The sequence below is a fragment of the Cherax quadricarinatus genome, chromosome 18 (genome assembly GCF_038502225.1).
Source record: "Cherax quadricarinatus isolate ZL_2023a chromosome 18, ASM3850222v1, whole genome shotgun sequence".
Classification (NCBI taxonomy): domain Eukaryota; kingdom Metazoa; phylum Arthropoda; class Malacostraca; order Decapoda; family Parastacidae; genus Cherax; species Cherax quadricarinatus.
The window spans coordinates 3,401,969-3,429,768 of NC_091309.1; the positions used below are offsets into that span (position 1 = coordinate 3,401,969).

The window sequence follows — 27,800 nt, forward strand, 5'->3', positions numbered from 1 at the left end:
GGCAACAAGTTACTGTCAGAGAGGTGTCGGAATGGAAGAGTGTGACTAAAGGAGTTCCTCATGGGTACTTGGACTAGTAATTTTTCTTGTGTATGTAAACGACATGAGAGAGTAAATCGATTCAGAGATGTCCCTGTTCGCAGATGTGAAACTAATGAATACAAACAACACCAGGAAAAACTACAAATGACTCTGGACAAGCTGCAGGATTGGTCTGACAAGTGGGTATTGGAATTTAACTCGAGTATTTGCCAAGTTATGAAAATCGGAGAGGGGCAAAGACGTCCGGAAACAGTGTACAGGCTCTGGGGACAAAGGCTACAAAAGATAAATAAGACCTCGGGGCGAGTTCTGAGTATTTAATAATAATATAATATCTTTATTTACTACAAGTACATGTACAAGGTATACAGTCCTAGCTGACAACAATGACATACTACTATACAGAAAGCCCCTTGTTATGCTCCGCATTTCGGGCAAATTAGGTCAGTGTCCCAGGATGCGACCCACACCAGTCGACTAACACCCAGGTACCCATTTTACTGATGGGAAACATAGACAACAGGTGGAAAGAAACACGTCCAATGTTTCTACTCTGGCTGGGAATCGAACCCAGGCCCTCGCCGTGTGAAGCGAGAGCGCCACCAGAGGCACACATCAATATGTCAGGCCCATCTTGGAGCATGCAATGAAAGTATGGAATCCGTATCTAGTAAAGCATGTAAAAAAAGTTGAAAAAGTGCAAAGGTTTGCAACGAAACTAGTCTCAGTCCAGGTAAACTCCCGTCTCAGAACCGAGGGATATGAACTATAAGAAGCTAGAGGAGCTAAACCTGACGACACTAGAGGATAGAAGGACCAGAGGTGACAGATTACGGTGTACTCAATATTTAGGAATTCACAGGGTGGGCGGGAGTCAGAGTTGAGACTCGGGTAAACGAGGTCACAGCTGCAAGTTAAAAGACAAGATGAATCACATTATTATTATTATAATAAAAAAGAAGCGCTAAACCACAAGGACTATACAGCAAGATGAATCACAAAGAAGTTAGGAAATACTTCTTTAGCTTTAGAGTGGTCAGGAATTGGAACGAAGTAGACAGCGAAGTGGTAGAGGCAGAACCCAAGCATAGCTTTAAGGATAGGTATGACAGGGCTCACGCAGCCAAAGTGAAACCAGCAGCAGCCAACAAAGGTCCGAGGCCAGGAGCTGAGACTCAACCCTTGCAACTACGTATGTAGGCGAGCACAATTTTTCCTGGACAAACTCGAAAAAATCCCTCATCAATGTACTAACTACACGGCTACACCTCCATAACCTACGTAATCTCAAAAAGTCACTATACGTTATGATGTTAATGACAGGGAACTCGTCAACCCTTATAAAACAACAACAACAACAGTTCATCGGAAATTTTCCTGGTTGCCGCCCCTCTGCTGCAGCGGTCGGTGAGCCAGCTGGACAACCAGAATGTACGTATGAAAATTAATTATGCCCTACACCTTATCAGTCGTAGCGTCTTTTGCGTTTTTTGAAATTATTTTTAACAATGAAGTCGTCGAATTTATAGGCTGCATGCACACTAATAAAATTCTGCTACAGGTTTCTTTATCAGGGAAAAACGTCCCTTGACGTAGGTCTTTTGTTAAATGATGACCACTGTTGATTAAGCTACCGCTGGAGTACGTGTGCTGGGATCAACAAGCCCATAGCATTTCAGGAATTAGTTCTTTCGATTCGCTTAAAATCATCAACGCAGATCCGTAACAAAAACTTACTACTACTGTGTGTACTCAGATAGAGGGAAGGGAGGCTCTGGGCTGTAGGATGCCTTTCTCTGATTACGCAGCAACAGGCGGTTTAATTTAGGTGATATTCAGTTGTTTTATGCTGATCATTTGATAAGCTATTTGATTCAATGCCTATTTTGTTTTCTTATTTATTTTCCACTTTCAATCTGCATTTTTTTTATCTGGAAACGACGAAATTGGATTCTGGCATCCCTTGCAATATTTTGATCGCATGACGTTTTTTTTTTACCAATCAGCAGCGCGTGACTTCCTCACCAATCACAGAATCCCAGGAATTACTCAAGCAATAGCTTACATGGCATTAAGTTAAGTTGGGTTACGTTTGCTTACTTTTGGTTAGGTTAAGGTATGTTTTTGCAGTATTGTTTTTAACCCTACATTTTCTCCTGTATTTTAAAGACCTGCCCACCTGTAGATTGAGGAAAATAGATTATCTATTTCTACAAAAAAAATATAGATAAATGAAATGAGCATCAAAACCTGGTTTAGCAAAACCGATTTTTTTTATGTGTAAATTGTTTGCCAGCTTCAGGGAAAGTTTGACCTGTTGCAATTTACTTTCTAATCCTCCCCCCCCCCTCCAAAAAAAAATTAAATATCACGAGGCTGGTACCACAGCATTATTGCTTCAGGAAAGTTCAACTTGAATTCATGCCTTGATTACATTTTAGTTTATCTAATTGCTTTCTACACCCCACTGCCAACTTTAATTAACCTCAACTATACAGGACGATACAGACCTCAAATTACCTGCAAGATCCTTTTAAATGTAATCACTCAATCGTCTTGATCAGTATCTAATAATACTAAATAACAACTGGGTGAAATATCACCAGTGAACAAGTGTCTCCGATGAAGAATTACACTTCACGAACACGGCAACTTTATTATCAATGGACACTGCACCTGCCACCATCTCGTACAACAATTTATTTTATCTTGTGGAAATAAAAGTCTATTTATTCTTCGTGTACATAACACCTTTCCAACGTACATTATGCCTTCCACACGTATTTAATATCTTCCACACGAACATAACACCAAGTACACCTTCCCTGTGTATATTACACCTTCCCCACATTTATAACACCTCATTACGTACGTACCTTTTAACACACTGTATGTATATAATGCCTTCTCTGGTAATATAACACCCTTCTAAATTGCACACCTTAATCATGCACGATACATAACATGCTCCCACGTAGATTTTATTCAAATTAGTAACCCAGGATAGAGAAAAGCCAGTTATTGTGGCTTATTTCCATATAGATCCTTTATTCTTGTTACCCCAAAGATGACCCAGAACACTCTAATACCCAAGTATTTATTTACTACTATAGGTGAGCACAGGCAACAGGTGTAAGGATAACATGCGGATTTCATTACCAGACAGGAAATTTTGCGATTGAATGGAGTATCATCAAAAATATATTATGAACCCCCAGGCAGCGTCACTGGGGCCAGAATTTTGGGTAATTATGAATATTGGCTGGACATGTATACGAGTGTGAGTGGGAGTGTTAGCCCTGCCTAGCATGATGGACCAATACGCAATTAAGTTTATTTAGCTACACAAACACAATTACACAAATTATCATACACAGTAACATGTGTAAATTACTCAGGATAACCCAACAAAAAGTCAAAGTGACTTATTTCCACTGGTGTCCTAGTGTTCCTTCAGTCTCATCATCAAGTTTCCACTCCTCCTGGGATGGAACCGAAGGCGTTACTACTCCAGCCATGACCCTTCATTCCTGTCCACTTATATCATTTTTAAAAGTTTGTGGGATGCTACAAGCTAGAAATTTCACACATTCAGACGAACCTGAAACGACGAGGGCTTCGTTGGGTCCCACTGTGTGTATATTTCCCATATTTCCTGACTGCTGGTGCTGGGAGGTCACAGCCACAAGGAGCCCAGGGCCACACTGGGTCAAGAGGTCACCAAAGTAACAATATAAGAGTCAAAATATAGGACTTGACTGTTCTATGTAAACATGCAGACGACGCCCTGGCTTATGTACTGCGCGCCAATCTTATAAATTCCACCTCCCTCTCTGGTTTAACATCATTTGGCGGACATTACACATGCGCCGGGAACTGTGAGGCCTCTAACACACTGAAAACTATTGTAAACAGCCAGAGGAAATAGACGAGTTATGTTAAGAGTTAGAGAGGAAGTGGGAAAGGTTCCAGCAACATCACACTACACCCAGTACAAGACAACTACTGCCAACCCTCTACCACCAGCCACGCTCTCTCTCTCTCTCTCTCTCTCTCTCTCTCTCTCTCTCTCTCTCTCTCTCTCTCTCTCTCTCTCTCTCTCTCTCACTTTCACTGTTTCTGTCTCTCCCACTATATCTGTCTCTCACTATCTCTCACTGTCTCTTTCTTCCACTATATATATCTCTCTCTGTCTCACCATCTCTCACTATCTCACTCTCTCTCTCTCTCTCTCTCTCTCTCTCTCTCTCTCTCTCTCTCTCTCTCTCTCTCTCTCTCTCTCTCTCTCTCTCTCTCTCTCTCTCTCTCCCTCCCTCCCTCTCTCTCGCCTTCACTCAACACTCATATTTTATAAACTTTTCAAAAAATAATTTAACATTTATTCTAATAATGTTATTGGTGCAGCCAGCAGCAACAGCCTGGTTGATCAGGCTCTGATCCACCAGGAGGCTTGGTTACAGACCGGGCCGCGGGGGCGTTGACCCCCGGAACTCTCTCCAGGTAAACTCCAGGTACTGTATTCACAGAAGAAGCGATACAAGTCATTATTGACTTCAGGACCTTTTCTGGGATATCGATAATTTGCTTGAAATGTCCCATATTAGGTGGGTAAGGTGGCTTTATTTTGTGGAAACAGTAAAAAGTAACATACCCTAAGGAAGCCTGACAACCTAACCTAATGTAGGATAGTGCCTGACCAGCCAGGCTGTGGTTCGTACGTTGTATTACATGTGGCCAGCAGTAACAGCTTGGTTGATCAGGCCCTGATCCAGTGGGAAACTTGGCCATGGACCGGGCCACGGGGTTACTGACCCCCCAGAGCAACATCAAGGTAACCTTACTCCGCCGGGAGTAGATATGGAAATAACCCATCTTGGCTTACATTCGATGCGTCTTGGTGTGACGCCAGACGCATGACACGACACCGTACTAGCTGTTGTCTGACGTGTTGCTCGTGCCAAAATAAATATATTATTTTTGCTAATACCTCCTAAAACAAAATTTACACAAGAAATAACAATTGCTGTCAGGATATTCGCTTCCCCCTTGATTATAATAATAATAATAATGTCAGGATATTCAGAACGTCTATACATTTTGCATAATATATTGCGCGAGTTCTGAACAGGATCTAGACTACATACTGACCACAAATTCTTCCTACTTCACCCTTTGCTTCGTTAATTCGTCAGATAATGAATTAACTTGTTTCGGAAGTAATAAATAGTCTACAAACAATAAAATAACCAATTAAATTGAGAGTTCCAACTGGTGTTTTACCAAACTTTGAATCTTGTAAAAATTATTTAACTCGCCCTGATTTCCTAAAATTTCTCGTGACTGTATTTTTTAACATTACTAAGCGCTGGATGCTTATAAATTAATATTTTTTTTGTAGATATAAACACTTTCATAAGCAATTTATTTACAATAATCTTATCTTTGGAAAGATGCAGTGCTTAATAGTCACTGTAAAGACTATAGTTATGTAAAATTAGATAAAGAGAATAATATACTATAAAATAGTTGTGTTTTAAAATCTATGAAGCGAAAAAATAATACACATTTTAAAAGGCGTTATTTAATAAAAGAATAGGTTAAAAGAATTACAATTTAGATTTTTTAGATCCTCTTTCAGTGTTTTGACAGAAGAAACTTGCGAAGCTACAAGGGAAAACGCTTCCAGCAGAAATTTGTATATTATTGAAGTATATTGCAAGGTGAGAGCCTATATACCCAACCTGTGTGTTATTGTAGTGTGTATGTGTTATAAGTGAGGAGATTATTGGTGTGGGAGAGGAGATATGTGTGCTGGAGAGCAGTATTGTGGGTAGCTCAGCTTATCTTGCCCTTGATGCAAATATCACTGAGTAAGCTTTTATTCAACTTAAATATACACGTGGTTTTACAGGTTACTATTGGGAATTTTTACATTCTTCTAATTAAGCGCATTATTTTAGCCATGCAGGATACATTATTAACGTAGGATAACTCAATAAAGAAGTATTATTATATATTTGCATTATGGTGCCCTTGTGTTATGAACCTTCAGCCTCCCATCATGGCAGGTTCTTTGACACTGCTGACGGGCTCTTGATCCAGGGAATTGGATCTGTGCACCAGTTCCCTGAACCGAGCCTGAATACCTTCCATCCTCCCTACAGGCGCTGTATAATCCCTACGGGTTTGGCGCTCCTCCATGATTATAATAATATTAATCCTGCAGTGTGGACCCAGTAGCTGCACAGTTCTGTGCTCTGGCTGCTGGAGCTGTGCCACAGCTTGTGCCAGCTGAGCTGTGCCACAGCTTGCGCCAGCTGAGCTGTGCCACAGCTTGTGCCAGCTGAGCTGTGCCACAGCTTGTGCCAGCTGAGCTGTGCTACAGCTTTCATATACCTTTGATATACTTTTGAAGAATTTTGAGAGTATATCTACTCTCTGAGCCCGACCATGGGCCAGGCTCGTCTGGTGCTCGCCTGGTTAACCAGGCTGTTGTTGCTGGAGGCCCGCTGCCCTACATATCCATCACAGCCTGGTTGATCTGGCACCTGGTGAAGATACTTGTCTAGTTTCCTCTTGAAGGCTTCAACACGTGTTCCAGCAGTGTTTCTGATATCTTCTGGTAAGATATTGAAAAGTCTGGGACCCCGGATGTTGATACAGTGTTCCCTTATTGTCCCCACCACACCCCTGCTCCTCACTGGGTTTATTTTACACTTCCTCCCATATCTCTCACTCCAGTATGTTGTTATGGCAGTGTGCAGATTTGGGACCAAGCCCTCAAGCACCTTCCAGGTATATATTATCATGTACCTCTCACCGCAGCTTGTGCCAGCTGTGGCACGCTGCTCACACACCTACCCAAGTTTTGTTTAGCTTCAGTTTTGTAGAGCTGGACGTTTGTGAGAAAATTAAGTGTAAGTATCGTTTCTTTTTATTTTTAAATTGCAGTCAAACAATATTACTTACTTCCATGTTTTGGGTAGTATTACACCATGAAGCAATCTTTTGATTTAAATTTGGCTATGATATATTCTCCATGTTCATCCCTTGTGCAGGATTTATCGATGCATTCCAGTTGATTTGTGGAGTATATAGCTTTTCCTCCCCCTTGCTGGTCTGTTCTACAGTTGTGTATGGCCATGTAGGTAGTAGGTTGGTAGACAGCAACCACCCAGGGAAGTACTACCGTCCTGCCAGATGACTGTGAAACAGAAACCTGTAACTGTTTTGCATGATGGTAGGATTGCTGGTGTCTTTTTCTGTCTCATAAACACGCTAGATAACAGGGATGTCTTGCTACTCCAACTTACACTTTGGTCACACTTCACAGACATGCACATGCATATATATATACATACATCTAGGTTTTTCTCCTTTTTCTACATAGCTCTTGTTCTTCTTTATTTCTTCTATTGTCCATGGGGAAGTGGAAAAGAATCTTTCCTCCGTAAGCCATGCGTGTCGTATGAGGCGACTAAAATGCCGGGAGCAATGGGCTAGTAATCCCTTCTCCTGTAGACATTTACTAAAAAAGAGAAGAAGAAAAACTTATAAAACTGGGATGCTTGAATGTGCGTGGATGTAGTGCAGATGACAAGAAACAGATGATTGCTGATGTTATGAATGAAAAGAAGTTGGATGTCCTGGCCCTAAGCGAAACAAAGCTGAAGGGGGTAGGAGAGTTTCGGTGGGGGGAAATAAATGGGATTAAATCTGAAGTATCTGAGAGAGTTAGAGCAAAGGAAGGGGTAGCAGTAATGTTGAATGATCAGTTATGGAAGGAGAAAAGAGAAATGAATGTGTAAATGCAAGAATTATGTGGATTAAAGTAAAGGTTGGATGCGAGAAGTGGGTCATAATAAGCGTGTATGCACCTGGAGAAGAGAGGAATGCAGAGGAGAGAGAGAGATTTTGGGAGATGTTAACTGAATGTATAGGAGCCTTTGAACCAAGTGAGAGAGTAATTGTGGTAGGGGACCTGAATGCTAAAGTAGGAGAAACTTTTAGAGAGGGTGTGGTAGGTAAGTTTGGGGTGCCAGGTGTAAATGATAATGGGAACCCTTTGGTTGAACTTTGTATAGAAAGGGGTTTAGTTATAGGTAATACATATTTTAAGAAAAAGAGGATAAATAAGTATACAAGATATGATGTAGGGCGAAATGACAGTAGTTTGTTGGATTATGTATTGGTAGATAAAAGACTGTTGAGTAGACTTCAGGATGTACATGTTTATAGAGGAGCCACAGATATATCAGATCACTTTCTAGTTGTAGCTACACTGAGAGTAAAAGGTAGATGGGATACAAGAAGAATAGAAGCATCAGGGAAGAGAGAGGTGAAGGTTTATAAACTAAAAGAGGAGGCAGTTAGGGAAAGATATAAACAGCTATTGGAGGATAGATGGGCTAATGAGAGCATAGGCAATGGGGTCGAAGATGTATGGGGTAGGTTTAAAAATGTAGTGTTAGAGTGTTCAGCAGAAGTTTGTGGTTACAGGAAAGTGGGTGCGGGAGGGAAGAGGAGCGATTGGTGGAATGATGATGTGAAGAGAGTAGTAAGGTAGAAAAAGTTAGCATATGAGAAGTTTTTACAAAGTAGAAGTGATGCAAGGAGGGAAGAGTATATGGAGAAAAAGAGAGAGGTTAAGAGAGTGGTGAAGCAATGTAAAAAGAGAGCAAATGAGAGAGTGGGTGAGATGTTATCAACAAATTTTGTTGAAAATAAGAAAAAGCTTTGGAGTGAGATTAACAAGTTAAGGAAGCCTAGAGAACAAATGGATTTGTCAGTTAAAAATAGGAGAGGAGAATTATTAAATGGAGAGTTAGAGGTATTGGGAAGATGGAGGGAATATTTTGAGGAATTGTTAAATGTTGATGAAGATAGGGAAGCTGTGATTTCGTGTATAGGGCAAGGAGGAATAACATCTTGTAGGAGTGAGGAAGAGCCAGTTTTGAGTGTGGGGGAAGTTCGTGAGGCAGTAGGTAAAATGAAAGGGGATAAGGCAGCCGGGATTGATGGGATAAAGATAGAAATGTTAAAAGCAGGTGGGGATATAGTTTTGGAGTGGTTGGTGCAATTATTTAATAAATGTATGGAAGAGGGTAAGGTACCTAGGGATTGGCAGAGAGCATGCATAGTTCCTTTGTATAAAGGCAAAGGGGACAAAAGAGAGTGCAAAAATTATAGAGGGATAAGTCTGTTGAGTATACCTGGTAAAGTGTATGGTAGAGTTATTATTGAAAGAATTAAAAGTAAGACTGAGAATAGGATAGCAGATGAACAAGGAGGCTTTAGGAAAGGTAGGGGGATGTGTGGACCAGGTGTTTACAGTGAAACATATAAGTGAACAGTATTTAGATAAGGCTAAAGAGGTCTTTGTGGCATTTATGGATTTGGAAAAGGCGTATGACAGGGTGGATAGGGGGGCAATGTGGCAGATGTTGCAGGTGTATGGTGTAGGAGGTAGGTTACTGAAAGCAGTGAAGAGTTTTTACGAGGATAGTGAGGCTCAAGTTAGAGTACATAGGAAAGAGGGAAATTATTTCCCAGTAAAAGTAGGCCTAAGACAAGGATGTGTGATGTCACTGTGGTTGTTTAATATATTTATAGATGGGGTTGTAAGAGAAGTAAATGCGAGGGTCTTGAGAAGAGGCGTGGAGTTAAAAGATAAAGAATCACACATAAAGTGGGAGTTGTCACAGTTGCTCTTTGCTGATGACACTGCTCTTGGGAGATACTGAAGAGAAGTTGCGGAGATTGGTGGATGAATTTGGTAGGGTGTGCAAAAGAAGAAAATTAAAAGTGAATACAGGAAAGAGTAAGGTTATGAGGATAACAAAAATATTAGGTGATGAAAGATTGGATATCAGATTGGAGGGAGAGAGTATGGAGGAGGTGAATGTATTCAGATATTTGGGAGTGGACGTGTCAGCGGATGGGTCTATGAAGGATGAGGTGAATCATAGAATTGATGAGGGGAAAAGGGTGAGTGGTGCACTTAGGAGTCTGTGGAGACAAAGAACTTTGTCCTTGGAGGCAAAGAGGGGAATGTATGAGAGTATAGTATGTTGCAGCGAGGAGAAGGCTGGAGGCAGTGGAGATGTCATGTCTGAGGGCAATGTGTGGTGTGAATATAACGCAGAGAATTCGTAGTTTGGAAGTTAGGAGGAGGTGCGGGATTACCAAAACTGTTGTCCAGAGGGCTGAGGAAGGGTTGTTGAGGTGGTTCGGACATGTAGAGAGAATGGAGCGAAACAGAATGACTTCAAGAGTGTATCAGTCTGTAGTGGAAGGAAGGCGGGGTAGGGGTCGGCCTAGGAAAGGTTTGAGGGAGGGGGTAAAGGAGGTTTTGTGTGCGAGGGGCTTGGACTTCCAGCAGGCGTGCGTGAGCGTGTTTGATAGGAGTGAATGGAGACGAATGGTTTTTAATACTTGACGTGCTGTTGGAGTGTGAGCAAAGTAACATTTATGAAGGGGTTCAGGGAAACCGGCAGGCCGGACTTGAGTCCTGGAGATGGGAAGTACAGTGCCTGCACTCTGAAGGAGGTGTGTTAATGTTGCAGTTTAAAAACTGTAGTGTAAAGCACCCTTCTGGCAAGACAGTGATGGGAATCGGCCAGTGTGATAATAAATAATAAATAATAATAAAAAATGCACTTTCAAAATCTTGCTCCCCTTCCCTCATACGTACATGTATACACATACTACACACAGAAATTTTTATTTCTGGGTATGCCATAGTTAAGAGGTTAAATTAGTATTTCTTTTATATATTAAGGGATGTCATGAAACACTTATTACATTACTACTTTCACCACAACAGGTAGAACTATCCTTCCTCTGATTGGGAGAGGAGGGAGGCAGGCATCTTGAAATATTGCAGTGAGGAGGATACTGGAAATGTCATGTTTTAAAGCAGCATGTGGCATAAATATTTTGCAGGAAATTTGGAGTACAAAAATTAGATGCTGTAGGGTTAACAACAGTTACTGAATACAATAATTTGAACCAATGGAAAAGTTGTCATGGGATGCCATTTATAAAGGATGGAGCAGAATAGGAAGACAAGGAAGGGTTGGAGGGAGGTGGTGAATGAGGTTCTAAGTAGTAGAGGCTTCAGCAACCAGTAGAAGTGTTAGGGTTTGACATGCTGCTGGACTGTGAGCAGGGTAACATTATTGTAATCAGGTAAACTGAATAGCCAGATTTGAGGCCTGGAGACACTTCAGAGGGGTGGTGATGTTTCTCTTCGTAAGATCATCTGAGTTGTGTTTTCTGAATGCTTTAAACAAGAAAGCTACTAAATAATGGTGAATACATTTTTTTTAGGTCACCTTACCTTTCTGGAGAACTATTAAATAATGTGGTAAAAATTTAACAATAAAGCTTGGAGAGCATTTACAAGTTTTCTGACATGCTTTCGAGTCTGCACTTTTAGCTTCATTTTTGTATTATAATTACATATTATATTCCTGGAGAAGCATTAAACTAATAAGGGTTATGTAATGCTTGGGAATTGGGGAAATAATTGTTTAATTAGAGGAAGATAAAAGATAAAGATTTTATTTCTTTGTAAAGGTTACAGTGTGTAATTACAGTTTTGGTTTGCTAAGTACAAAGAAAGCCACTGTCGTGCCAGGGCATTTTGGGCAGACTAATTCTAGTACATAATAGCTACGTACTTGAATCTAGACAAGATAATTTTTTTTTTTTTTTTTTTACACAGGGTTTGACAAGGTTAGGTTAAGGGTCCCTAGCTTTATTGACAAGCTATTTACAGGTTAAGGATTCCTAACTTTATTGGCAAGCTAAGAGCTGTTACCTACATCAGCTCATTTGAAAGCACTTTTATTGTTATGAGACATACAAGTATGGAACAGGATGAAGTTGGAGCCATCTGTGGGCCAGCATTTTCATTTGATCAACTGACTTTATCTCGTTGACATCATTATGCTGTACAAATGTGTTCCATACTAGAGTCGTATGATCTCAGATGGAGTGATGTTCTGGAGAAGGGTACAGCCAGAGTGAAGTTGCTGCTTTCTGCCCGTCTTGTGGCATAAAAGCTTGTTTCTCGCTGTCCTTGAAGTGGATCCAAGTGTGGTACTTTGACAATATTGGCCTTGTACATAACAGTAAGGCCACCCACATTCCTCCTGTGTTGAAGGCTCTGCTGAAATGACAGGTCTATCCAGGATGGGTCCAGGTGAGAGATGAGACGTCTTGCTCTGTTCTCTACTCTGTCAAGCAGTTGCAGATGAGAGGGGGACAGGCAAACCAAGAAAGTGGAGCATACTCAAGGTGTGAGCGTACTTGTGCCTCGTATAGAATCTTGCAAGCCCTACTGTCAAGCAGATGCGAGATACGGCGAAGTGCTGTAAGCTTCCTGGCTGCCTTGTTTGCAAGATTTACAACATGGTTCTTCATGGTTAGTTTGGAGTCAAATTTCACCCCAAGGATATCAACTTCTTCTTCAGGTGCCAACACCCTCCCATTCATCCTTACTACTGCACCAGCATTACCATCATGGTGCCTAGAGACCATCATCATTTGTGTTTTATTCAGGTGCAAATGTTACTTGCCATCTATTTCCTCAAGCTGATATAGCTCTTTGCTGGTGATTGATGTAGCTTAGAGCAGCTCGCATTTCTTCTCTTGGATAAGTGAATGTCAGTGTACAGTTGTCTGCATATGCATGGGATTCTGGGATAAGATGAAGAAAGTTGTTGAAGTAGACATTCCATAACAGTGGGTTAACTTCTATTAAACTCTTTATTTAATCTTAATACTAATACAAGGTAGTCAGGGTGGAGGTTTATAAGAATAATAATCTTGAAGTTGCACATAATAAAAACAAAATTACAAATAATGGTTCAAACAGTAATATTTCATGGATTGGCAGGTGTTTAATAGACTAGAGGTCATATAATATATGGTAGAGTTGCTTCAAACTGATTAGAAGTTGTTTTGGTTGGTTTGGTTAGTATTGAGAGATGAGATGATTTTTAAGCAAAGTCCTAAATTTATAAGTAGTCAGGGGATCCTTTATCGGTTCAGGTAGTGAATTCCAGATCTTCGGGCCCTTTATGTGCATTGCATTTTTGTAAAGTGTGAGACTGACACAGGGGATGTCAAAGAGTGCCTTATGCCTTGTATTGTGACTGTATTCTTTTGTAGCTACCAAGGAGAAGTTTAAGTGGAGGGTTTATGTTGGAGTTTAATGTTTTGTGTATGTAGTAGGCACAATAATGAGTGTATGTCTCATATATTTAGTAAGTTCAGGCTTTTGAAAAGTGGTGGGGTGTGATGTCTAGCACAGGAGCTGGTAATCATCTGCACAGCAGCTTTTTGTTGGGTTATTATTAAAGCTTTAAGGTGGTTGTCTGTGGTTGATCCCCAGGCACATATACCATAGGTGAGGTAGGGATATATTAACCCGTAAACGGTCCAAGCAGATCTACGTTCACATGTGTAGTGCTACAAAAGTAAATCTAAGTTTTTTTTACATATTTTCAAATATAACAAAAAAAAAAGTAGATCAGAGTTTTTTACACATTTTCAAATGTAGAAAAACAAAAAGAAGATCTACTTATTTTACATACTTTCAAATGTTGAAAAAACATATATATACGTTTGGACCGTTTACGGGTTAAAGAGTGGTATAGGGTAAGGAGTGTCATTTGGGGTACATAATAGTATTGTATCTTAGAAAGGATGCCTACTGATTTGAAAATTTTCTGAGATATGCTGGATGTAGGAATGAAATTTAAGATTACAGTCAAAGAGAAGACCTAGAAATTTACCCAGTGTGTCTTGTGATAGGGGAACCGTTTATCAATATATTAAGTTGGATATTTAAGGCTCTGTTTCCAAACAGCATGAAGTATGTTTTGTCTGTGTTGAGAGTGAGTTTGTTGGTCATCATCCAAGTATATATTTTTAGCAGCTTGTTTACAATGTCTCTAAGAATAGCTGGGTTTGAGTGGGAATAGACATAACTAGTGTCATCTGTGAATAGAAGTGGTTTAAGGAGTTGAGATGCATTGGGGAGATCATTGATGTAGATGAGGACGAGGAGTGGGCCTAGGACATTACCCTGGGGCACTCCAATAGCTACAAGCTAGATAGTGGAATTGACTCCATTTGCGTATTCATACTGGTGTCTATCGTTAAGATTTTAGGTAATCGAGGGAATGTCCTCTTGATGCCATAATGATTTAATTTTAAGTGCAGGAGATTGTGGTCCACTGTATCAAATGCTTTCCATAGGTCAATGAAGAGCCCCAGACGAAATTCGTTTTTATCGAGGGTTGTATATATTAGTTCAAGCATTTGTATAATGGCATCATTTGTCCTTTTTTTTGGTCTAAACCCAAACTGGCAGGGGCTATGTATGTTGTTGGATATAAGGTAGGAGTAAAGTCGTTGGAGTTTTTTTTTTATTTTATTTTAGAAAGTAAGGGCAAGTTTGATATAAGTTATAGTTGTTCAGATCAGTTGGATCACCTTCTTTGAGTATCAGGGTGCCTCCATTGCCATGGACCATGAGCCCTTCATGAGCATAAAGGCATCCACTTTCCTGCACTTTGTGTTCTTAGAGCACAAAAATTCTTACAGTAGATTAGGCATTTGTACTGTAAAATGGTAAACCCTCAATTTGATGGCTCAATAAGGGGTAGTACTGTACACAAATCACATTTACAGGCTAAGAGCTGTTTTCCTACCTCAGTTCATGGTAGACTAGTAATGGTAATCATGGTAGATAGCTGAGATTGTGTTGTGATTGTAAGATATTTTCCTGTATTCCCAAAATCCTGCCTTCTTCAGACTAAGTTGGCATGTGGTTTTACAAATTTGTTTTTAACTTGTGACTGTGGTATTATGTATATGCACATACAGTGGTCCTAACAAGTAATGAAAATTTAAAGTAGCATAATTTAAACCAGGGTGAAGATGATTTGGTATTTGGCAAGGGCTCCAGTTTTGTATCGTTGAATACTATACTGTACCATATTGTAATTGATAATTGTTTTAATTTTACATAAGTTAGCCTTGAGAACTTATCGATTTATTTTCTCTAAACAACTGCAGTGAAATTCTAATTATTTCTTGGAATGAAATACATTTGTAAAATACAGTTATTTTTGTTGTTTGCAGACAAAACTAAACATAACCTCCTGGTGGAAAGGACGCAATGGGAGACTGCAGTGACCTTGACCGGCAAATTGAACAGCTGCGACGATGTGAGGTCATCAAAGAGGCAGAGGTTAAAGCCCTCTGTGCCAAAGCCAGGGAAATACTTGTAGAAGAAAGCAATGTACAAAGAGTTGACTCCCCTGTTACAGTAAGTTTAAAAAAAAAAAAATTTGAACTTTTTTTTTTTTTGGTATGGTTTCTCTGTCCTTTCCTCAGTGTTTGCCCCCTTTACATATTTTATGTTCAGTAGCTATCCCTTAAAATTTCACACATTTTTTTTTAACATTTCAGGTATGTGGGGATATTCATGGCCAGTTTTATGATCTCAAGGAATTGTTCAAGGTTGGAGGAGACGTACCGGATACAAATTATCTTTTTATGGGAGATTTTGTCGACAGAGGTTTCTATAGTGTAGAGACTTTCCTGCTTCTTTTAGCATTAAAGGTAAGCACACTCTTATGTTGTAAATATTAAAAGGAAAATAGTTTTTTTTTTTTTTTTTTTTTTTTTTTTTTTTTTTTTTTTTTTTTTTTTTTTTTTTTTGTTCTTGACATTAGTAGGGGTTGACTGAATATAGTGTAGGCCTCTTTGGCACCACTACCTAGCTTTGCCAAAATATCAAGCTGGAATTGGTGAGAACCATTTTGTCTGTGACTCTCCTGTAATTATAACAAAAATTCCTTAATTTTGTATACGTACTGTATCCTTAGCATGTTCCTTTGTAGGCAATAGATATAGTATATTTAGGAATTTAAAGTAAAAATATAAGGCTGCACGTAATCCTTTGGTTGTTATATATAAGCAGGGTAGAGGTGGGGTACACTGTAAGTGTAGCCAATCACTCTAGCCTCGCTAGCTGGTCGTTATTTTACAAATACACATTCAACAATGAGAGTATTGTACTTGTTTGCATTAATGTATGGTTCCATGATTAACATCAGAAATCAGGGTGCATCTAAAGTACTGTTGTATCTTATCAGGTAGATGTGATAAATTAACATTGATACAGTATAGAGTACTGTGTATAATTTTTCAACATAACCATTTCAAACCAAGGCAGCAGTAACCCCAAAGAAGGAAATACATTCACACTCACTGATTCTCTAGCTGTCTTTTCACATGTGGAAAGCTGCAACATTAATAATGTGTTATGTAAAGAAAATATTTTATATGACTTGCATTTGTTGCTCTTTTAGGTACGGTATCCTGACAGAATAACACTGATCAGAGGTAATCACGAATCAAGACAGATTACTCAAGTTTATGGCTTTTATGATGAATGTTTAAGAAAATATGGTTCTATCACAGTTTGGCGGTATTGCACGGAAATTTTTGATTACCTCTCCTTATCAGCTATTATTGATGGAAAGGTGAGTGCTCAAGCAGATAATTTTGTGTTAGATATTTTGGAGTGAAATTATTGCTTTATTGTACTGAAAATCTTTATAATCTGCAACCCATGCTCTTTGATGTGTAAAACATTGTACTGTACTTTTGTTCTTATGTACTGTGGCAATTCCCACTTTCCATTAGATCCAATATATTATAATCTCACACCCTTCCTCAACACTTTAGTATTCACTTGTTTTTTAACCCCATCTATAAACGTTAAACAGTCTTGGTGACATGCCTCCCTCTCCATGCCGTACTTACTCTGGAAAATAGTCTCCTTCCCTCCTAAAATAAAATAATTTTTAATAGCTTAACAGCTATCTCCTACCAAGACAGGGCAACTCAAAGAAAACAGAAAACACATGAACCAACATTTACTCAACTGCTGTCAACTTACTGACATCACAATCAGATTATCCCTCTGACTGCAATATCTCCACCCCTCCTTCAGAGTGCAGGCACTGCCCTTCCCACCTCCAAGACTCTGGTTACCCAATTTCTTTCAACCCCTTCATAAAAGTTACCTTGCTCACACTCCAGCAGCATGTCCATAAAAAACCCACTTGATGCCACTCAATCCAATCTAACATGCCACGAGTAAATGAAAAAATAACTTAAGTGTGAAGAAATCGAGACTTCAGCACTCTTCATACATAAGGGGATTCCCAACAGACCCCCTGGCAGTCTTCAAGACAGAACTGGATAAGTTCCTAATCATCCAGGTTGTGGTGTACATGTAGGACTACATGTGATAAACACCAACAACCTGTTTGATCAGGCCAGCCATCAGGAGGCCTGATCTGGAACTGGGCAGCAGAGGTTATGACCTCTGGAACACACAAGGTAGATGTTTCATCAGAGTGCATACACTGTCCTTCCCACATCCAAGATGAGGCGTGTTTATTCCAGACCATGTCTCTTTTCACTCCTATCTAACATGGTCATACAAGCCTTCCGGATGCTCAAACCCCTAAAACCTTTACCCCCTCCCAACTGTTCCGGGATGACCCCTACTTTTTCTACCTTCCATCTCAGATTTATACACCACCTTTGTTATACTTTCTCTCTCTTTCTTTCTCTTTCTTATATTCCTTCTGGCAAGTCATTTATTTAGATTAGACGCATATTTGGACAAGCACTGACCCTCGTGGTAATCCACTGGTGACATTTTTCCTTTAGGACTTTTTTTTTATAGTTATTTTGCATTTTTCTTTGAAACAAAATCTGTCACTGTGCTTGGTTTCTTCTTGTTTATTATATCTTTTTAAGTGCTGTCTTTCTCTTCTATTTTATCTTTCTCTTAATTTCTTTTTCTTTCATCTCTTTCCTTTTTCTCCCCTCCCTCTCTGTGTGTATGTAGGAAGATATTTTTCTTTTTTGAGTTTGCAGTTGCATGCACGTTGTTTACTTGCATATTATGCTCCTATATTTTATATTTCTTGTATCTTCAACAGATATTTTGTGTCCATGGTGGTTTATCACCGAGTATACAAACCTTAGATCAAATTCGCACCATTGACCGAAAGCAAGAAGTACCTCATGATGGACCCATGTGTGATCTCTTATGGTCTGATCCTGAAGGTAAAGCTATGCCATCAGTAACACAACATAACATTATAGTACATTTACTGTATTTAGTTTTTAACTATGTATATTCTGCACTCAGTTGACAATATATTATTGTGAGTGGAGAGCCAGAATTGTGTATAGAAGAAGTGAAAATAATAAAAAGTATGTGCAAATAGTTTTTAAGGGGTGGGGGAGTACCTTGATGTTAAAAGACTCTTGATTCCAGGCATTAGTTATCTTCCCCTAAGATAAAACCTGACTACCTCCCATTCCCCAGGTTCTGAATGAACCTTATGAGTTTAGTGCCTTCTATGAATATGGCAATAGTAAAGAAAGTAAAGAAGATGTTAATATGTATAGGAAAGAGGGTGATTGGTCTTCTCTTTTAAGAGAGTCTTAGACAAGGATGTAGTCATCTTGGTTGTTAAATCTGTATATTGACAAATATAAGAAGAGTGGGTGCTAATATGTTGTGGAGCTTCAGTTCTAAAAGCTAATGTTGGATATTGTCTGTGTATGTTGGGGGTGGGGTGTCTCATTTGATATTTGTAGATAGTACAGCAATTTAGAGATACAGAAGACCAGCTTCAGCAGTTTGTAGAGCAGTTTAGAAAGGTCTGTAAAAGAAAGCTAAGAGTAGACAGAGAAAACAGCAAGGTAAATGAAAGGTCAGTGGTCAGAATGAAGTTGAATAGCATTTGAGAGTGGATGTATCAGTAAATGGTTTTACAGAGGATATGTAAAATCACAAGATTGATAGGAGAAAAAAAAAAAACTAAGATGTCAGATTGTTTAGGCATACGTGGAAGTAAAATTCTCATTGGGTATAAAAAGTGGAATTTTATCATGCTGGACTTATAATGTTGCAAAAAGGCAATTAGTCGCAGTGGAAATATCTTGATTCATGCATGGTATTTGTGGAGAATAAGGTATGAAGAAATTCAAGACTTTGTTGGTATGAAAGATATAATGAAACAAGCAGAAGGGGTCTTCCTATCATAAGATAGGGAAAAGTGGTTTGGAAGGGGGTAGAAAAGAGCTCAGATATTCAGATATTCATGTTAGATCAGAATAAGGTTAGGCAATTAGTCCATATATGTGAGCAGTACAGTGGACCCCCGGTTAACGAACTTTTTTCATTCCAGTAGTATGTTCAGGTGCCAGTACTGACCGAATTTTTTCCCATAAGGAATATTGTGAAGTAGATTAGTCCATTTCAGACCCCCAAACATACACGTACAAACGCACTTACATAAATACACTTACATAATTGGTCGCATTTGGAGGTGATCGTTAAGCGGGGGTCCACTGTATTTAGATGAAGGTAGGGAAGTTTTTATTGCACTTACAGATTTAGAAAAGGCATATGATAGAGTGGATAGGGAAGCAATGTGGCAGATGTTGCAAGTAGTATATGGAATAGGTGGTAAGTTACTAAATGCTGTAAAGAGTTTTTATGAGGATAGTGAGGCTCAGGTTAGGGTGTGTAGAAGAGAGGGAGACTACTTCTCGGTAAAAGTAGGTCTTAGACAGGGATGTGTAATGTCACCATGGTTGTTTAATATATTTATAGATGGGGTTGTAAAAGAAGTAAATGCTAGGGTGTTCGAGAGAGGGGTGGGATTAAATTATGGGGAATCAAATTCAAAATGGGAATTGACACAGTTACTTTTTGCTGATGATACTGTGCCTATGGGAGATTCTAAAGAAAAATTGCAAAGGTTAGTGGACGAATTTGGGTGTGTGTAAAGGTAGAAAGTTGAAAGTGAACATATAAAAGAGTAAGGTGATGAGAGTATCAAATGATTTAGATAAAGAAAAATTGGATATCAAATTGGGGAGGAGAAGTATGGAAGAAGTGAATGTTTTCAGATATTTGGGAGTTGACGTGTCAGCGGATGGATTTATGAAGGATGAGGTTAATCATAGAATTAATGAAGGAAAAAAGGTGAGTGGTGCATTGAGGTATATGTGGAGGCAAAAAATGTTATCTATGGGGGCAAAGAAGGGAATGTATGAAAGTACTATAGTAGTACCAACACTCTTATATGGGTGTGAAGCTTGGGTTGTAAATGCTGCAGCTAGGAGGCGGTTGGAGGCAGTGGAGATGTCATGTCTAAGAGCAATGTGTGTTTTGTAAATATTATGCAGAAAATTCGGAGTGTGGAAATTAGGGAAAGGTGTGGAGTTAATAAAAGTATTAGTCAAAGGGCTGAAGAGGGTTTGTTGAGGTGGTTTGGTAATTTAGAGAGAATGGATCAAAGTAGAATGACATGGAGAGCGTATAAATCTGTAGGGGAAGGAAGGCGGGGTAGGGGGTCGTCCTCGAAAAGGTTGGAGGGAGGGGGGTAAAGGAGGTGTTGTGGGCAAGGGGTTTGGACTTCCAGCAAGCATGCGTGATCGTGTTAGATAGGAGTGAATGGAGACAAATGGTATTTGGGACCTGACGAGCTGTTGGAGTGTGAGCAGGGTAATATTTAGTGAAGGAATTCAGGGAAACCTGTTATTTTATATAACCGGACTTGAGTCCTGGAAATGGGAAGTACAATGCCTGCACTCTAAAGGAGGGGTTTGGGATATTGGCAGTTTGGAGGGATATAGTATTGTGTATTTTTATACGTATATACTTCTAAACTGTTGTATTCTGGGCACTTCTGCAAAAACAGTGATTATGTGTGAGTGAGGTGAAAGTGTTGAATGATGATGAAAGTATTCTCTCTCTGGGGATTTTCTTTTTTTTTTGGGTCACCCTGCCTCGGTGGGAGACGGCCGACTTGTTGAAAAAAAAAAAATAGTAGTCCATGAGATTGGAAGTGCTGGAGTACAGTGTAATATATATTATGTGAGTTGATAAAACCATGAGATTTTAAGCTTGAGAAATAGTGCCAGTACTTTTAAAATGGAGCTCAGGTCAACATTGGACTGTAAAGTTTGGGCCCTTCTGGAAAGGCAGCTTCTGAATGAGTGACTATATTTTCTTTAGGTCATCCTGGTTGCAGGGATTGAATTTTTGCTCGTGGCCACCTCTCAATTTTCTGCTTGCCAAATTCACTCCTTCCTAGCCTTGTGGGCCCTATTGTACCTGCTCTTGAAACTATGTATGGTGTTTGCCTCTATCACTTTTTTATTTTTTCTCAACAAGTCGGTTGTCTCCCACCGAGGCAGGGTGACCCAAAAAGAAAGAAAATACTTTCATCATCATTCAACACTTTCACCTCACCGATACATAATCACTGTTTTTGCAGAGGTGCCCAGATACAACAGTTTAGAAGCATATATAAAGATATATGTACACTTAGGTCACACTACACATACATGTACACATTTATTTATACACACTCATCTGAGTTTTCTTTGATTTTATCTTAATAGTTCTTGGTCTTATTACTTTTCCTTTTATATCCATGGGGAAGTGGAATAAGAATCTTTCCTCCGTAAGCCATGCGTGTTGTAAAAGTCAACTAAAATGCCGGGAACAATGGGCTAGTAACCCCTTTTCCTGTAAAGATTACTAAAAAGAATAAGAAGAAGAAAATTGTCAAAGTGGGAAGTCTGAATGTGCGTGGATGTTGTGCAGATGATAAGAAAGAGATGATTGTGGATGTTATGAATGAGAAGAAGCTGGATGTCCTGGCTTTAAGTGAAACAAAGCTGAAGGGGGTGGGAGAGTTTCAGTGGAGAGGAATAAATGGGATTAGGTCAGGGGTTTCAAATAGAGTTAGAGCTAAAGAAGGAGTAGCAATAATGTTGAAGGATAAGCTATGGCAGGAAAAGAGGGACTATAAATGTATTAATTCAAGGATTATGTGGAGTAAAATAAAGATTGGATGTGAAAAGTGGGTTATAATAAGCGTGTATGCACCTGGAGAAGAGAAGTGTAGAGGAGAGAGAGAGATTTTGGGAAATGTTGAGTGAATGCGTGGGGAGTTTTGAATCAAGTGTGAGAGTAATGGTGGTTGGGGATTTCAATGCTAAAGTGGGTAAAAATGTTATGGAGGGAGTAGTAGGTAAATTTGGGGTGCCAGGGGTAAATGTAAATGGGGAGCCGTTAATTGAGCTATGTGTAGAAAGAGATTTGGTAATAAGTAATACATATTTTATGAAAATGAGAATAAATAAATATACAAGGTATGATGTAGCACGTAATGAAAGTAGTTAATTAGATTATGTATTGGTGGATAAAAGGTTGATGGGTAGCTGGTACCACTATATTTTCATACATTCCCTTTTTTGCCTTCATAGATAACGTTTAATAGTCTCCACATATAGCTCAACGCACCACTCACCTTTTTTCTTTCATCAATTCTATGGTTAACCTCATCCTTCATAAACCCATCTGCTGACATGTCAACTACCAAATAGCTGAAAACATTCACTTCTTCCATACTCCCTCTTTCCAGTGTGATATCCAATTTTTCTTTATCTAAATCATTTGATACCCTCACCACTTTACTCTTATCTATGTTCACTTTCAACTTTCTACCTTTACACACCCTCCCTTTCTATTAATATTATTTTTATTATTATTATATATACTCCATTTTCCTTTCCAACCAGATGTGCCTCCAAGTGCCTCTCACACATTTTAGCTCTGTCTGCCCTATTAGTATCTCTTGAGTATTTGATTTCTTGTGATGTTCATATTTAATTCACTCAAGGGAGGTTCCTTCATTCTTCACTTTCCTTGAATTATGTTTGATTGCCTCCCATTCTCCAATCATTGTATGGCCCCTATGAGTTTAGTGCTTCCCCTAAATATTATATGATTATTATATATTATATGAATATTATATGATTATGTGTGAGTGAGGTGAAAGTGTTGAATGGTGATGAAAGTATTTTCTTTTTGGGGATTTTCTTTCTTTTTTGGGTCACCCTGCCTCGGTGGGAGACGACCGACTTGTTGAAAAAAAGAAAAAAAATTAGTAGTAGTTTTTTTTTTTTTCACAAGCCGGCCGTCTCCCACCGAGGCAGGGTGACCCAAAAAAGAAAGAAAATCCCCAAAAAGAAAATACTTTCATAATCATTCAACACTTTCACATCACTCACACATGATCACTGTTTTTGCAGAGGTGCTCAGAACACAACAGTTTAGAAGCATATACGTATAAAGATACACAACATATCCCTCAAAACTGCTAATATCCCAAACCCCTCCTTTAGAGTGCAGGCATTGTACTTCCCATTTCCAGGACTCAAGTCCTGCTATATAAAAATAACTGGTTTCCCTGAATCCCAACAGATCGTCAGGTCCCAAATACCATTCGTCTCCATTCACTCCTATGGAACACGCTCATTAGTAGTAGTAGTAGTAGTAGTAGTAGTAGTAATTATTAAAACGCTTTGTTCTTCTCACAGATACTCAAGGGTGGGGTGTGAGTCCAAGAGGTGCTGGCTATCTTTTTGGGTCTGATGTAGTAGCACAGTTCAACGACACTAATGGCATTGATATGATATGCCGTGCTCATCAATTAGTCATGGAAGGCTATAAATGGCATTTTAATAACACAGTTTTAACTGTCTGGTCTGCACCAAATTATTGCTATAGGTAAGTCAAATAAATGAATATAAAAAATAATTTAATATAAAATATTTTTATATATTAGGAGGTTTTGCTACAGTGTGAGGTAGTTGTTTTTTTAACTAGACTAGTCCACTATTTTGATAATGCTCCATTTATATAAGAGGGTTGATTTATTAATATTTCTGTGTGCTTTCTATAATTTTTTAAAAGTTGTATTTAAATCTTTCTCTGTAAGATATGCGTGTCATAAGAGGTGACTAAAATGCCAGGAGCAAGGGGCTAATAACCCCTTCTGTATACATTACTAAATTTATAAAGAGAAACTTTCCTTTTTCTCTTTAGGCCACCCTGCTTCGGTGGGATACAGCCGGTGTGTTAAAAGAAAAAAGTTGTATTTCAAAGCCAGAGACAAAAAGAGATATGAAAGTTCAGGGTCAAAAAGTAGCACTAGCTGGTAGTAAATAATGAGAGGGGAAAAAAGTGTGAGAGAGACACATCTTCAGATGCTACAGCTATATTTGGTTTATGTTTTAACATAAAGCAAAGAGAATTGTCTTCTCATTAATGCCTAGTTGAAGAAAATGATAGGGAATAAACTTTTTTAAAAGTTAGCAGGGTTAATATGTATTTGGATCATTCTGTATTTAGTTTTTTTTTTTTTTTTTTTTTTTTTTTTTTTTTTAAGTTTTCTTGTTTCTTACTATTTATGATTTTTAGTATGTACAGTATAGAAGGGAAATGATTTTATTAATTTTGATACTTTTCTTGTATACAATTGAATTATAGGAGCATGAAAAAATTTCACGACCTTCAGTTTTATACCAGTTTAGGTATATTACAGTATAAGGCCTACCTACTTAAAACTCTCTGATTGTGTTTTCTTCAAAATTTAATATACATAGTACAGCACTAATATTTTTTTAAATTGTAACTGACATCTATTTACATTTTCAAAGGTGTGGGAATGTAGCTGCTATTTTGGAACTTGATGAAAATCTTAAACGAGATTTCACCATATTTGAAGCGGCTCCACAAGAGAGTAGAGGAATCCCAGCAAAAAAACCTCAAGCAGACTATTTCCTCTAGGATGTTATTAAATATGAAAGTTGTGGTGTGTTGCAGAATATTTTTTGTATATGGGTCAGTGTGTGGTCATTATTACATAAATTATATCTAAATTATATTTAGGCTTTGCAAGTTAGAAGATACTAAAGAAAGATTGGATTTTGAGAATATGCCAGATAAATATACTTGTATGTAGACACAAGAAGCCAAAACCCAAGCATTGGGAGTTCTAGAGTTTCATAATGTTTGATGTAAAATATTCATTGAAATATAGATGTTCCAGTGGTAAATTGAGTTTTGGTTAGATGTGCCTTGTTTGAGATATTATTGGTATATTTACATTATCCTAGTCCTCTTAGGAATTTTTTTCAACAAAATTTCATAAGTACATGTGTAATTGTTTGTGGAGCAGTGTAAGATTTGATTAAATACCACTGTCATATATTGTGGGTTCCATATTGTCATTCGACCTGGAAAATGAAATTGTTAGTATTCAGCATAGTATTTATGCTGATATAGGCAGAACCTCTGCATTAATATATTTTGATTTCATAAAAGATGTTATAATAGTCCTACAGTTAACAGAGATCATTAATAAGCATGACAGTATATCCATAAGCACCTGGCCATGGTAAAAATTTGTTTAGCTGTGGGTTGTGTCATGGTGTCAAAGTCAGAAGACATACTATGACTTACACTGGAGAGGCCTACCAAGACCTAAGGCTTGACATAGCCTGGTTAGACTGGTGGCAAATTTTGTGAAGTTGCCCTGCTTACCCTTGTCAGTTCTTGGAAATACAAAAATTTAATAACTTATTCTTAAGCTTTATACTTTTCCTTGCAACTTGATGCTATTACAAATTACAGAATAGCTTATGAAAACAGAACACAAATTTGGTAAGGTAACTTGCTGGACAAGTATAGTAATAGGGTTGTTAATGTTTGTAGTCACTGAAGTTAGTGAAATGCTGTACAAGTATCAAACTTTTATTGACCTCGTGGGAACCTCGGAGTTCCTCTTTATATTAACCATATGGTTACATGATATCTACGTGTACTTCATAAGAACCTCCTGTGAGAGTTCCTTTATGTTAACCATGTGGTTATATGGGAATATTTATCTGCTGTAATCACTTCATAATAATCTTCATCTGTAAATGAAGCATCTCATTGTTCATCCTAATTAATACCCATCATTTATTCAACATTGTAACGTGCAACCCTCAAGATGTGAAGCACGTACAGCTGAACCATTCCACGTACATCAGTATAGTAATGTTTTGTTCAGGAGAGGGATTGAAGAGATCATTTAAAAGTAAATAGGAAGGCAAAATCTAAATACATTTGTATATCTGGTAAATATAATAATTTTATCACTTCTTAATGTGATTAACACAGTTTTTTATAAAACACTTCCTCTTGCATAGAAACTAATTTGCATTTTATAGATTTAAAAAATGTACAGTAGTAACTTGGTTTACAAACGTATGAAAAAATGAGTTAGTTGAATCATAAAAACTGAGTACTGTACTGTTCAAAACATCGAGTGTTATATATCATCAGTAGCACATTAGTCTTGTGCAAATGGGAGACAATAGATGAAAGCAAAACTTGCAGCAGAAAACTATTACCTCTTAAAACTATGTTACTGAAGTAATATAAAATACAATTGCAGTGTGATGATGAAGCTGGAGTTTTAATTATTTTTATGTATTCAATACTAGTAATGTAATAATGAATACGTTAACGATAATATGTTTAATTTCGGTTAACATTATATTTTACAAATGGAGGAGAGAATCCATCCTCACAACATGTGTACGACTTACGAAAAGGTCCTCTGTACTTGTATTTGTAAATCTAATGTTTTACCTCCAACTAGATTATGGTAGTCTTTGTAACTGATAAGCTGAATAACCAAGCAGCTTTTGTGAAAATAATTGTCACTGGCCAAAAAAAAAAAAGATACATTTAATTTTTTTGCTAAATTGTGTAAAAAATATTTACAACAAAATACAGTAAAAATTTTTTTTTTTTTTTTCCATCTTGCAAGGCACAGCTAAACCTTACTCATTATACTGATCCATATTTTTGCATCAACCTCATACACTACTTGTAATAGTTCAAATAACATTCAGCCATAACATTATAATGGAAGGTGTGTTAATATTTGTAAAGAAATATGACTGCTAGCATGTAGCAGCAAAGCTTTGTTTAAAGCACAAGTTAAACAAGAAAATTGAGCATTTTGTAGATAAACAGTATAGATGCATAAATTGTGACTGGGAAGGTTTCAAAGTGCTGAGGATATAGGTGCCAGGCATGTAGGAAAGATGAGCTGATACAAGTTTACATTTTATGCCATATTTGCTATGGATTCAATGTTTATTGCAATCATTAGGTGAAGTGTTGAGCTTTTTGGGTTTGTGTAGAAAATGAGACATAGAACGTAGATAGACATAGACGAAAGTATGACCATTAGAATATCGTTGCTGCTGGAGGTTCAGTTGTGGGATCTTCTGTAATACTATAGCTCTAGACTGGATGCCCAGGGTACATGGCTCAGGCATTCTGTAATATAACCCAGTATTTGGATGTTATGTATTGTACAAAGGAAGTGAATGCTGACATGTCCCATTTGTGAAAGCCTGTTGGCTCTCATTACTAAGGATATGAGATAGACTGTAAATATTGCATCAGGATTTTTTACATTGTGCAAGTTCTTAGTGTTCAGCATGTATCAAACTTGGTGGAGAATGTGGAATACAAGATTATATTTACCATTGTTCATAAGGGCTCCTGTTCATTTTCAAATTCTCAGAACTACCATTTTATTAGCCATGGTCCTTGCAACTCTTGAATGCATATTTATGTATGTATATGTTAGTAAATCAAGGTTAGTTTCCTTGTAAAAGTTAAATACAGTATATTCTCTTACAGGAGTCATCAATATTTGCATTGTGTAGAATAAATAAACATTTATTTTCTTCGAGTCTTTTATTCAGTCTGT

At 38.1% G+C, this 27,800-nt stretch overlaps 2 protein-coding genes across 2 annotated transcripts in view; one reads left to right on the forward strand and one right to left on the reverse strand.

Moving 5' to 3' along the window:
• Flo2 (flotillin-2) overlaps positions 1-4,046 on the reverse strand; it is a 95,275-nt gene extending 91,229 nt beyond the window's left edge. Inside the window, exon 1 of the mRNA XM_070086081.1 lies at positions 3,644-4,046. Within this exon, the coding sequence (XP_069942182.1) occupies positions 3,644-3,692 (49 nt within the window). The 5' untranslated portion in view covers positions 3,693-4,046. The remainder of the gene's footprint in view (positions 1-3,643) is intronic.
• A 1,602-nt stretch (positions 4,047-5,648) lies between these two features.
• Positions 5,649-27,777, forward strand: Pp4-19C (protein phosphatase 19C). The gene is made up of 7 exons (XM_070086082.1): positions 5,649-5,762; positions 15,202-15,388; positions 15,532-15,684; positions 16,437-16,610; positions 18,087-18,213; positions 23,560-23,749; positions 24,682-27,777. The coding sequence occupies exons 2-7, from the start codon at positions 15,239-15,241 to the stop codon at positions 24,809-24,811; spliced, it is 924 nt and encodes a 307-aa protein (XP_069942183.1). The 5' UTR covers positions 5,649-5,762; positions 15,202-15,238; the 3' UTR covers positions 24,812-27,777.
• The last annotated feature ends 23 nt before the right edge of the window (positions 27,778-27,800 follow it).

Excerpts from the sequence above, each read along its gene's own strand:
- Pp4-19C (XM_070086082.1), top strand. The coding sequence starts at position 15,239 with ATGGGAGACTGCAGTGACCTTGACCGGCAAATTGAACAGCTGCGACGA. Across the intron at positions 15,389-15,531 it reads GAGTTGACTCCCCTGTTACA|GTATGTGGGGATATTCATGG; the intron begins GTAAGTTTAAAA and ends TTAACATTTCAG. Across the intron at positions 23,750-24,681 it reads GCACCAAATTATTGCTATAG|GTGTGGGAATGTAGCTGCTA; the intron begins GTAAGTCAAATA and ends ACATTTTCAAAG.